Source organism: Cetorhinus maximus, chromosome 1, assembly GCF_964194155.1.
Source record: "Cetorhinus maximus chromosome 1, sCetMax3.hap1.1, whole genome shotgun sequence".
Taxonomy (NCBI): domain Eukaryota; kingdom Metazoa; phylum Chordata; class Chondrichthyes; order Lamniformes; family Cetorhinidae; genus Cetorhinus; species Cetorhinus maximus.
In genome coordinates, this window is record NC_135879.1 from 41,448,148 (window position 1) to 41,461,344 (window position 13,197).

General features: G+C 44.7%; 1 protein-coding gene and 1 long non-coding RNA gene across 2 annotated transcripts in view; both read right to left on the reverse strand.

Annotated features, from left to right (window-relative positions):
- The window catches only part of LOC144683103 (uncharacterized), a 113,580-nt gene that overhangs the window by 41,577 nt on the left and 58,806 nt on the right, over nt 1-13,197 (reverse strand). The window lies entirely within an intron of this gene.
- On the reverse strand, nt 1,625-5,316 carry LOC144679672 (interleukin-8-like). The gene is made up of 4 exons (XM_078540277.1): nt 5,141-5,316; nt 3,753-3,888; nt 3,539-3,622; nt 1,625-2,352 (listed from the first exon to the last, which is right to left on the reverse strand). Exons 1-4 carry the CDS (start codon nt 5,202-5,204, stop codon nt 2,328-2,330), a joined length of 309 nt encoding a protein of 102 aa, XP_078396403.1. The 5' UTR covers nt 5,205-5,316; the 3' UTR covers nt 1,625-2,327.

Consider the following 13,197-nt stretch of genomic DNA (forward strand, 5'->3'; position numbering starts at 1 on the left):
AACTAATTTCCATCAACAAACTCCTTATGTGTTCTTCCCTCAAACTTTCCTACGTATATTTGTGTCGTCTGCAAATTTAGCTGCCGTACCTTCACTCCCATCATTTAAGCCATTGATGTAAATTGTAAAAAGTTGAGGGCCCAGCACAGACCCCTGCGGGATTCCACTCGGCACATTCTGCCAATCAGACAAAGACCCATTTCTGCATACTGTATTCTGCCAGCCAGCCAATCCCCTATCCAGGTTAATATGTTACCCACTACACCATGAAATTTAATTTTCTTCAATAACCTTTGATGTGGCACACTATCTAATGCTTTCTGTATATCCAATTACAGTACGTCAACAGGCTCCACTCTATACACCGCACATGTTACTCCTTCAAAGAACTCTAATACATTAGTTAAACATGATTTTCCTTTCACAAAACCATACTGACTCTTCCTGCCTACCTAAAGATTTTCTAACTGCCCACCTATAACCTCTATAATGATCAATCCAACAGCACCACCACAACGCATTTTCCTTCCGTCGGGGGTTTGTGTGGGAGCGGGCGCAAGCGGGCGGATTCCCGATCAGTACCCCGGATCGGCGGTGGGGGGGGTGGCGCCATTTTACGTGGGCTGGCCAATTAGGCTCCCTCTGTGGGCGGGGGGTGCTCCCTGAGCAGAGAGTGCGCTATTTCGTGCATGAGGAAATGTGCTGCCTCGGGGAGATCAGTGTTACTTTTAAAAAACTAATTAAAGAGGGAAAAACATTTAAGGACGTGTCCCCTCATGTGAAGCTGTCACATGAGCTGGGACATGTCCATTACATTTATTAAAAATTGTTTGTGAAATTTTAAATCTCACATGAAACCTCATCCCGCCCGTGGATAAGGTTTCATGCATTATCCAAAGGCCTCCTGGCCTCCTCGCCTGGTCCATTAAATTCAGTAATTAATTTGCTAATGTCCATAATAGGCCGTTGACAGTTCGGTGGGTGCGCAGCTGACTTGGCTGTGTGTCCAACGAACTGAAAATCTAACAGACGCGGAGTGATGCCAAGACGCACGCCCCAAGTCACCCCGCATCATTTTACTCATCGGCGAGCGGGCCCTATCCCCACTCGCCAATCTGAAAATGCTGCTCCAGACGTCAATTGGCCTATTGTTTCCGGTTCTCTGCCTCCCTCCCTTTTTGAATAGAGGCGTTATATTTGCTACATTCAAGTCTGATGGAGCCTTTCCAGAATCTCGAGATTTAAAGTTTATGGATGGGGAATAGTTTGGAAAAAATGATGAAGTTAGAAGGATAATTCATGTGAGTTAGGCTAACATACTGTGAGCTTGCATTTGTGCAGAACTTTTCATTATTACAGAACATCCTAAAACATTTTAGCCAATGAATTGCTTTTCAGGTATAGTCTGTGTTGCAATGTTTGGTGCAACACCTCCTCTGTGTTGCACCAAAGTATCAGCCCACAATGTGCTCATATTTGTAGCATGGGGTTTGAGCCCATGACTCAGTGCTGGGAGTGCTACCATTGAGCTAAGAATTGCCGACTAACATTCTGTTGTCTACTCATTTCAGATAAGCTCAATGATTTAAACAGAGATCAAAAATTGATATTGTAAAACACATACAGAAAATAATTCTTGCTTTATTTAAATAAAAATGTCTTATCAATTTATAATAAATATAAATTACAGATTATTTCCTCATACACACATTTTCGTGTTAACAAAATTACCAAGTGCTTTCATAGCAAAACATAAATACATAAGGAATTAAACTTTTTTAGCACAGCATAAATATCAATGAGAATAAATAAATTACAACTCAAATAAATTACAATAAAAATCAAAATTACAATACTGACAATATGCCACTTCAAAATTGCGAGCTTCATTTCCAGTGAGTAACTACACTCTGACATGTTAATCTGGCAGCAAGTGTATGGCAATTTGAGAACAGCATCAAAGTTGTACCGTCTAAAACATCCAGTTATTTTACTGCAATGGCAGAATTTTGCCCCTGGTGTGCGGGCTCAGTGGGGGCGGGTGGGGGCGTTTGGGAAGCCGACCCCACCCACGATCAGGCCGAGAAGACATTTCACACTGGCCGGCCAATTAAGGTTATAATAAAAATGTAATGGAAAATGTAATGAAACATGTCCCGTCATATGATTGTAAATACATTGCTTTACATCAGTCAGACAGTCCTGCGCTGTTACAAGTTTACGACAGGCTTGAACATGATGGTTAAAGATCTGTAAATGTCGGGGTTAGTGGAGAGTCTCATTGTGGATAGGTGTCACCTTCTCGGCACTCAGCCATTGAGATCCCCTCACTGAGCGTCTTCAGTCTTGGAACTATAAAATATACAGAAACAAATAAAAATTACTCTCAATCTTGCAGGAATATATGAGAAAAATATTCAGGAAAGCAATCGATTTCACAAGCTCATGTCTTAAATATTGTTTCATACGCAATTGCTCCAGAACATAAGAACAGTCAGTTCCGCCATTCCACGTGATTGTGACTTATCTGTGTCTTAACTATAACTGCAGGTCCTGACCTCATCTCCTGTTATATTCTTGTCTGGCAGAAAAGATCAATTTCAGATTTAATCATGAATTGAATTAGCATCTACTGCTTTTTGAGGAAGAGAATAACACCTTCTATGCAACAAAATGTTTCCTAACTTCTCTCCTGGCTCAGCCCTGATTTTAAACCACGTCCCTTGTTGTCGAGTTCCCAATTGAAAAGAAAAGTTTATTTATCTACTCCATCTATTCCTTTCAAATTCCTAAAAATCTTTATTAATTTACAGTTGAACTTCACTATTTCAGGGAATACAAGCCCAGTTTCTGTAATCTCTTCTCATAATCAAACCCTTGGAGATCAGGTGCCAGAGCATAATGAACAAAATGTTCACCAGTTTGTCATTTTTTTGAAAGAATATCACCCTTTCTCCTGTTAAAACCTTTGAGTGAGAGCAGCAAAACACATTTACAACTGGTGATAATTGCAAAGGTTTACTGCTGTTTCAAATCAAACAACGTAAGATGCAATGAAACTCTGTGCTAGCTTTTAACAATATCTGGCATTAAACCAGTTCCCCAGTGTACATAACCTAATGGGACAGGGTGTGTGAGAAATGGATCAGTGTTACATTCATACCACAGAAGATATACTGCAAAAGTTACAGTATACATTGCATTTCAGGTTCTCTAGATCCAAGGTCCTCCCACGGTTAACTACAATTTTATCAATAGCTTGTCAACTCAGTGATATAGATTTTCATCTTTACCACATGGACTGTACCTGGTGGATTGATCATCAGCTCTTTACGGAATCCGCCTGATTTTTATTCTCCAAAATCAAGTAGGTTCTCTAATAGGCAGTCAATCTGCTCTTCTGGATTACTACCCAGACAGTGAAGATAAACCCCTACCTTACATATTCGGTGCCTTTATTCCCATTGCATGCCTTGCTACTTTTTGGAGAGCTAAGGTAGATCTATTGTTTTATTGCAAGCTAGCATCTGAAACTTACCGTTTGGTCATCAGGTCAATGATCTTCTTCACCCAAATGGCTTCAGGATTCAGACACACTGGAGAACCATTTTTCAGGATTGCACTGAAAGAAGTGAAATATGACAATTATTTAAAGTTCTGCTGCCTACTTTCAATAAAAATATCATTAAAAATTGTGTAAGCATTATTCACGTACACGGTATGTTTTTCCATAATCAGTTATTAAAACTTACATGATTTCAACATTTGAACAGTGTGGGCCACTGGGAATAATTTCAACATTCTCCATGTGTTTTGGATGGATGAATTTGGAAATTGTATTAATGCATTGACAGCGCAAGCTCACTCCTGCGTGTCTGAGAGATGCAGCTATGGAAAGAACAGATTACAGAAAGTCAGTATTTGTAACTTTAATTTGAAATGTCTTTTTCGTATAGATGTATAGATAGTCTTAGACAAAGCGATAGCTGACTACTGATAGCAGACACCCTAAAAATTTCTCTCTACTGAAACAAGTGTGCCAGCCAAAGATTAGACCTCTCAGGCTATATGCCCTTAAGTGGCAAATTTCAGGTCTATATTAGACACTCTTACAGGTTAGCACATTTGACCTCTCCTGTAAGTGGACCCTCACAATGAATTATTATATTTCACTCTTAATCTCTGGATTCCTAATAGCATAATCTGGTGGTGTATGCTCCCATGTTATATAAATTAGATATCATGACCCTCACATATGTGTTTCTCCAATTGTCCAAAAGCTGGAATGATTAGCAATTGTATTGAGTGAAAGCAAGATACAATTAGAAAACTGCTCTATTTCTAAGTCAGTAAAAATGCAGAGTTACACCTATAGAAAATCTTGTTGACTTCAACTGAACTCCAGCCTGGTAAATAATAAAAATAAAATCCTGCCTAACTACTGACTGAAATTGAGTTACTTTTCTTGAAACCATTTAAGCCTAAGGCAATATTCCTTCTTAAAGGAGCATTGTTTCCTTTTCTGCCTTACTCAACATCCTTTGTTAAAAATGCCCTTCAACATAAGTTTACCTCTGCTTTTGATCTTGGTGCACATTGTAATTTGGGATCATTCACTCGCCTATTCCTTGTCCACTGTCCAGGTCAGAAGAGCTGCTAATTAATTTTTCTAAAGCTGCCACATCCTAATGGTTTGAGACTGAGCAGCATTGTCCCAACACAATGTATAACAGGTGGTGCTGGCAGGGCAAGATTTATTTGGAATCACCAGTTTCCTCAAAAGGTGGTAGTGGCCTAATCTTGAACCACTGCAGCCTTTGTGATGATGGTGTTTCCAAAGTGGAGCAATTGTGGCTGAATCACTCAGTAACAATAAAAAATCACAAATCCATCCCTGAACACTTTAGAATACATTTCTGATGTTACAAATGATAGAACTGATCCCTAAAGTTAGCCTGTGCAGTCTATGATTAACAACTAATTGTTTCATAATACTCACTGACAATGACAATTTCAAGTGTGAATCTTAATCAGTATAATTTGCATTTACCTATAACTCTACTAGTCATATAAATGTTTTCAATCAGATTCTAGGTTCTGTATAATTGCTGTGCAATTATGAAGTCAGGTTATCTCTTACCTTGGGTGGAAGCCACATAAAGTGCAAAGAGAGTCAAAACAGCGAGAGTAACTTTGCTGTTCATTGTCTTTTGCTTGTGTGATGGTCTTAATGTTCTTCTTGTTGTTGTGCTCTGTGGCTGAAGTTTGTATCTAACTTCTCGTTGTCCTGTTTCTCTATTTATAACCAGAGTACTGTTACTCATGACATGAGATGATGCCAGCAGGAATTTCCCAGGAAGTTGCGAAATACAAACATACCAATATTGAGGATTAAAAAGCTTAAAACGAGCCCATGGATGTAAACTATACCACTTTAAAACTTAAGAAAAAGTGCTTTAAATGGATTCTTTGAAAATTATTCGCAGAAGAAATCTATTTCCTCCAGGATTCTTGCAAAGCTGCTTTCATTTTAATCCATAGTGGCCAAAGTGGCTGTGAATTGTCATAGAAAATCTTTTACAAAGTTTTAGTGTAAGCAATGGCTATATGATATAAACATTAGTGTTATATTCGAATGAAGTTATGTTTTAAGCAAATAAATTAATATTTAATTGTTATTGAGCTATTGATATTTGTTTCTGCCAAATTTAGTCATCAGACCCAGTGGAGAGCAAACACTGGCAGCTGTTGGTGGAAAATTACTGAAGTATATTTGTGAATGAAATCAGCAACACAAGCTGGACACATTCATATGATATTCCTCTTTCCACGAGTTAACATATTTATTTTAATTATGTTAAAAGCTCCACCAAAAATGTGGGCTCAAAGGCAAAAATTTTCCGGGGCCATTGGCGACAGGCTGGGAGGCAGGAAAGAGGACAAATGGTGCAGAAAGGCTTTGGGAGCCGAGTGCCGGCCACCTTCCTGCTGCCATGCCATTTTGTAGTAGCGTAAATGGTGGCAGACAAGCAACCACCTGGAGGTCAATTAACTTCGGCCTTGTCCAGTGGGACTGTGCCACCTCCACAAATAACAATGTAGCTCGAATGTGTTACGCATTCATGTTGTCTCCTTGAGAGGTGTATGTGATGCAAGGGACCTTTAGTAAAAAGTAGATGTCAGTGTAGTACACATGAATAATGGTAGTGGATTTGCCATCCATTATTACCACTCCTTTGGATCTCCCTCACAAATTAATATCAGAGAAACAAATTGTTAGTAATTGTAGGTAAGGAGTTGATAATGACCTACCCTGAGAATGCATTGGAAATTGAATGGAAGAATATAAATTAAAAAAGAGTTCTAAAGTTATATTCAATGCTTACATGATTTATATGAAAGAAAGGCAAAATTCTGAAGCATCAGTCCAGATATTATTTAAGTGTTTAAAAATTATACAAAAATAGTCCTGATCAGTAATGTGACAGATAATTCTAAATATATTTTATAAGCATGTCGTTATATAACCAAAATCATTTAATGACATTTATTTAGTGTAGCTTTTAACATCTAATGTATGTCAAAAGTTCAATGATTTTGAAGGAAATGATTCAATTGTGCCAATGTGTCACATTGGATTCAGCAATTTGATGAACAATGGAATCATTGCAATGATTGTAATCAAATTGTTAAACATTTCAATCCCATTATTTGTTACACAAGAGCCTAAAATTTCCCCAGAATGTTCGGTGTAACAATGGGATGAGAGTGCTAGAGTGTCAATTTTTAGTGAGGAACCTGACACCGATTTCTGACAGATGAACGTTAAACTATCGGTGTGCACAAGTTTCCACGATCTTCTGCAGCTCTTTCTTGATATTTCTGCCAAAGGCCTTTCTGCTCATAACTCATGAACAAAACTTTGCTGCTGTGCAAATAAGCAGCTCATTCAGGTTTCCTGCATTTACACCAGTAATGCGCTGGCCTAGATTTTTGCTCACATATGTAAGTACTGCATGACCAAAGTCATCTACCATCAGCCTAACTGAGGAGTTTCAGACTCTGAAGAACACCCAGATTTCTATCACTTTCTGTAGTTTTTATAGTGACTTTCCTTGTGATTCTTTTAAAAAATATTCTTACACATTCAGAGGGACAGAGCAGCTGGAATATCCTTATCGATTGAAAAATTGGGGGAGAGGAGGACCCGGAGACAGACAGTAGCAGCTAAAAGAGCGGGAAAGAGGAGGACCCGGAGCCAGACAGTAGTAGCTAAAAGAACGGGAAAGAGGAGGACCTACAGCCAGGCAACAGTACATAAAAGAGCGGGAAAGAGGAGGTCCCAAACCAGACAGTAGCACCAAAGAGAGCGGGAAAGAGGAGGACGTGGGCCAGAATTTTATGGAGGTTGAATAGACACGCACCAAATCTGAACTCACATGAAATTGCACGAGATGGCGTTGGGCGAATGTCCCGATATCATGGCGCCCTTACGCGCTATGTAGTCGGCAGGTGCACGCGGGAGTTGGAAGCTCATCCGCGGATCATTAAAAGGGGAATTAAGCCCATTAAATATGTAATTGTCCCGAATTTTACATGGCCCGAGCGCTTTTACATTTGGCGCATGGGCCAATCACACAGGCGGATTTCACATTTCTTCACCATTCTTGATCCTGGGCAGGATCAAAGGCTCCGATATGTTTGAGGTTTGATGATTCATGAGTATTACTGTCAGTTGTTCCTTGTGTCATTATCGATAGTTTGGGATATTTTTTCTGAGCTGATATCCCTCCTACAATTCTGCAGCTCCCTGAGGCATCTTCACAGCAATTGGCAGCGTTCAGGGAGCTGGTGTGATAGTGCACTCACTCAAACCCTCACTTGTCTCAGAACCCTCCCTTCCCCCACCATGTCCCACCCATCCGACACTGCATAGTGCGTTTCACACTGGCTGGCAATTAATTGCACCAAAGCCCACATCCCAAGAATGAATAATAAAAACACAGGTTTGAGGTTCTTGCCCCTTGAATGGATGAAAGTGGGGGCTGCAGGGTGGATGAGTGAACTGACAATGGTGCCGTGGTATAGGAAACCATTCACGTGGGGGCGGTTAATAGGAATGTAGTGTTATTAAGGGACAGTATACTCAGGGGGATAGACATAGTTCTCTGCAGGTGAAAGCATGAGTACAGACGGCTGTGTTGCCTGCTCAGTGCCAGGGCTTGAGATATTTCGTTGGGCTGGGCAGGAATGTGCAATGACCGTGGTGGGGAGAATCCAGTTCTTGCAGTGCATGTAGTAACCAGCGACACAGGTAGGACTAGGAAGGAGGGCCTGCTTAGAGAGATGAACAGCTAGGGGCTAAATTAAAAAGCAAATCCTGAAAGGAAAATCTCAGCAGCTCTGACAGTATTTGTGGAGCGAGAAACAGGGTTAATGTTTCAAGTCCAATATCATTCTTCTTCGGAAAAGCTGCAGGGTGATCAAGGCTGGGAACTGAATGTACAAGGGCATTCAACATTGAGGAAGGAGAGGCAAAAAGGAAAAGGAAGTGGGGATGCGCTATTAACAAAGAATGAGATCAGTACATTAGTGAGAAAGGATCTTAGTTTGAAGGATGAAGATGTAGGGTCAGTTTGGATGGAGCTAAGAAACAGCAAGGGGCAGCAAAGATTGGTGTGAGTTGTTTAAAGGCCAACAAGCTGTAGTGGTGATGTAGAGCATGGTATAAATCAGGAAATTAGAGGTTCAAGATTAGAGTAACAAGAGTAATACAGTAATCATGGAGGACTTCAATCTACATATAGACTGGGTAAACCTAATTAGCATTAATGCTGTGGAGGACATATTCCTGGAACGTATGCAAGATGGTTTACCAGAACAGTATGTTGAGAAACCAACTAGAGAATGGGCTCTTTTAGATCCGGTATTGTGCAATGAGAAAGGGCTAATAAATAATCTCAAAGGAACAGGGCCTTGAGGGAAGAGTGACCATAATATGCAAGAATTTTACATGACGTTTGAAAGTGATGTAGTTCATTCTGAAACTAGGGTCATAAAACTACACAAAGGAAACTACGAAGGCTTGAGGGTGAATTGGCTGTGGTGAATTTGGAACCTACATTAAAAGGTATGATGGTAGACAGTCAACATGGGGAGGAATCATCCCAGATTGATACTAAGTGCAGTGATGGGGAGGTAAAACGATGTTTTACCAATTGGCTGTAATGGTTGTTTTTCATGCCGTATCGTATCAAACTTGCTGCGTTAATTATGCATTTCTGGGAAACAGGCCGTTTCCATGATGGGTGGACTCTCATTTCCCCGCCACACCATAACCTCGCTGCTTCATTATCTCCTCGCCGCTTCTTCATCACCTCGCCACTTCATCATCACCTCCCCGCTTCATCATCACCTCCCCACTTCATCATCACCTCCACGCTCCATTATCACCTCGCCGCTTCATCATCACCTCCCCGCTGCATCATCACCTCCCCGCTTCATCATCACCTCGCCGCTTCATCATCACCTCGCCACTTCATCATCACCTCGCCGCTTCATGATCACCTCCCCGCTTCATCATCACCTCCCCGCTTCATCATCACCTCGCCGCTTCATCATCACCTCCCCGCTTCATCATCACCTCCCCGCTTCATCATCACCTCCCCGCTTCATCATCACCTCGCCGCTTCATTATCACCTCCCCGCTTCATTATCACCTCCCCGCTTCATTATCACCTCCCCGCTTCATTATCACATCCCCGCTTCATCATCCCCTTGCCGCTTCATTATCACCTCCCCGCTTCATCATCCCCTCGCCGCTTCATTATCACCTCCCCGCTTCATTATCACCTCGCCACTTCATTATCAACCCGCCGCTTCATTATCAACTCGCCGCTTCATTATCACCTCACCGCTTCATCATCACCTCGCCACTTCATCATCACCTCGCCGCTTCATCATCACCTCGCCGCTTCTTCATCACCTCCCCGCTTCATCATCACCTCGCCACTTCATCATCACCTCGCCGCTTCATCATCACCTCCCCGCTTCATCATCACCTCCCCGCTTCATCATCACCTCGCCGCTTCATCATCACCTCGCCGCTTCATCATCACCTCCCCGCTTCATCACCACCTCCCCGCTTCATCATCACCTCCCCACTTCATCATCACCTCGCCGCTTCATCATCACCTCCCCTCTTCATCATCACCTCGCCGCTTCATCATCACCTCGCCGCTTCATTATCAACTCGCCGCTTCATTATCAACTCGCCACTTCATTATCACCTCGCTGCTTCATCATCACCTCCCCGCTTCATCATCATCTCGCCGCTTCATAATCACCTCCCCGCTTCATCATCACCTCGCCGCTTCATCATCACCTCGCCGCTTGATCATCACCTCGCCGCTTCATCATCACCTCCCCGCTTCATCATCACCTCGCCGCTTCATCATCACCATGCCGCTTCATTATCACCTCGCCGCTTCATTATCACCTTCCCTCTTCATTGTCACCTCCCCGCTTCATCATCACCTCCCCGCTTCATCATCACCTCGCCGCTTCATCATCACCTCCCCGCTTTATCATCACCTCGCCGCTTCATCATCACCTCGCCGCTTCATCATCACCTCGCCGCTTCATTATCACCTCGCCGCTTCAATATCACCTCGCCGCTTCATCATCACCTCCCCGCTTCATCATTACCTCGCCGCTTCATCATCACCTCCCCGCTTTATCATCACCTCGCCGCTTCATCATCACCTCGCCGCTTCATCATCACCTCGCCGCTTCATTATCAACTCGCCGCTTCATTATCACCTCCCCGCTTCATCATCACCTCCCCGCTTCATCATCACCTCCCCGCTTCATCATCACCTCGCCGCTTCATCATCACCTCGCCGCTTCATTATCAACTCGCCGCTTCATTATCAACTCGCCGCTTCATTATCACCTCGCCGCTTCATCATCACCTCCCCGCTTCATCATCATCTCGCCGCTTCATAATCACCTCCCCGCTTCATCATCACCTCGCCGCTTCATCATCACCTCGCCGCTTGATCATCACCTCGCCGCTTCATCATCACCTCCCCGCTTCATCATCACCTCGCCGCTTCATCATCACCATGCCGCTTCATTATCACCTCGCCGCTTCATTATCACCTTCCCGCTTCATTGTCACCTCCCCGCTTCATCATCACCTCCCCGCTTCATCATCACCTCGCCGCTTCATTATCACCTTCCCGCTTCATTGTCACCTCGCCGCTTCATCATCACCTCGCCGCTTCATCACACCGGCCGCCATATTTAAAGCGCAGCCTTGCGAACACGTCTCAGTGTTTCCAGGCTGCTGCATAGAAGACATGGCCCTGAAGGGCAGGAAGATTACAGCCCCCCTGTTCAATGATGCCTCCCTCAAGCACCCTTTAGATGCATTGGGACCTCACTGTGACATCGTCTACCCACGCTCTGGCTACAGGATGGGCAGTAACATCACCAATCTAGCTTGGGAGGCAGTGGCAGTGGTGGTCAGAGCCAACGCTCTGCAAAAGAGGACAGCCACTCAGTTCTGCAAGGGGATGAATGATCTCCTCTGTTCCGCCAGGTTACGTCACTTTTCTCATCACTCTCAACTCAAACACCCACAAACCCATCACTCCTTACACACCCTCTCTATTCATGTAGGACAAGCTGGCACACAACAAGAGAGAGCGGCCGCAGACCGGTGGAGGAATGCCTGAAACCAAGGTCCTGATGGACTTTGAAAACAGAGCGCTCCAGCTGGCCGGTGAGGATCTGGACCGGTCCTGTGCTGACGGTGAGGTCAGTGGTGATCTAACAAGTGAGGATCCAGCAGTGCAACATCCATCAGACAACCATGCTGTGAGTGATGTGTCCTGTTTCACAGGCCACTGCCATGCACTAATTATCTCCCCTTGCTTTCGCAGGCACATCTGGGAAACAGCCGAGGGAGTCCATGACCCAAGGCCTCAAATCAAGCCCTGAAGAAACCTCTGAAGAGGAATCTGAAGGCACCCTCATTGAAGTCCTGTCACAGCGCTCACCCACATCCTCCACCAGCACAGAGATACACACCTCGGTGAGACCAAGCCTTAGAGTAATCTTGAGATCACAATCTGGTGAGCACATCACACTGTCTGATCCACTGCAGGTGGAGGCAGGGACTTTCCAGGTTACCCACACTGCGAGGACTGCCGGAGGCCAAAACACTGCAGAATCTGAGTCAGATGATCAGCCTCTGGACTTGGTCATGTCACAGCTGCAGGAGCTGCAAAGTCAAGCTCGGGAACATCAGATAGGGATGTCTGCTGGACTCCCGAGATTGCAAGGCACGATGGAGGAGTCCATCCATCTTCAGGCTCAAGTGATAGCACCACCATTCCAACGCACCGAGATCAACACTGGTATCATGGCGGCCGCCCGGAGACCTTGGTACAGGACGTCACTCCTGCGTGGTCTGAACTCCATTGCTGACTCCATAGTTGGCTTCCCACAGTGTGTACACGAGAGGGGTGTGGGGCAGCTCGATCTCACTCCAGCTACCCCTTCTCCTCAAGGAGTCAGCAAGGGGCCCTTGAGCACCCATAGGGAGGAGGATCGGCAGGTGTAACCCCCGGGGCCATCCATCCAGGTGACTCTGGGAGAATCTCTTCTCCCCATGGCTCCAGCTCCACAGGCCAATGAGGGTGCTACTGCCACACAGCAGGACCCCGAATGCAGGCCCACCCTGCCTTGCTCCCAGCCTGCCGCTGCACCTGACAGCCCCAGGGTTTGTTTCAGAGTAAGCTGCCCTGATTCCTGTTGTAGCTCACCACCCCCTGCCCCCCGACCAATAACCCCACCTGCTGGCAGCCATTAAAGGTCGAGTTCGTCGAGTCGGGAAATCGCCCGAACCTGCACAACTGACCTGGGGATGGAAATCTGGGCCTATGTGTCTGTCTTCACAGAGGAATAGACAGGGAAGGAGCCCAGAGATCGAGGAGGAGGACACCAGAGAGAGTGTGGACGAGGAGCCCCCCAGAGAGAGGGGGAGGAGGAGCCCCAAATAGAGAGAGGGAGAGGAGGAGCCCCCCCGAGAGAGAGAGGGAGAGGAGGAGCCCCATTGAGAGAGAGGGGGAGGAGGAGCCCACCGGAGAGAGAGGGGGAGGAGGAGCCCACCAGAGAGAGAGGGGGAGG

Bases quoted from the DNA above. Each gene is read 5' to 3' on its own strand.
- LOC144679672 (XM_078540277.1), bottom strand. From the start codon at position 5,204: ATGAACAGCAAAGTTACTCTCGCTGTTTTGACTCTCTTTGCACTTTAT. The intron at 3,623-3,752 runs GTAAGTTTTAAT...CACTTCTTTCAG, and splicing joins TGTTCAAATGTTGAAATCAT to TGCAATCCTGAAAAATGGTT. The intron at 2,353-3,538 runs GTAAGTTTCAGA...TATATTTTATAG, and splicing joins ATTGACCTGATGACCAAACG to TTCCAAGACTGAAGACGCTC.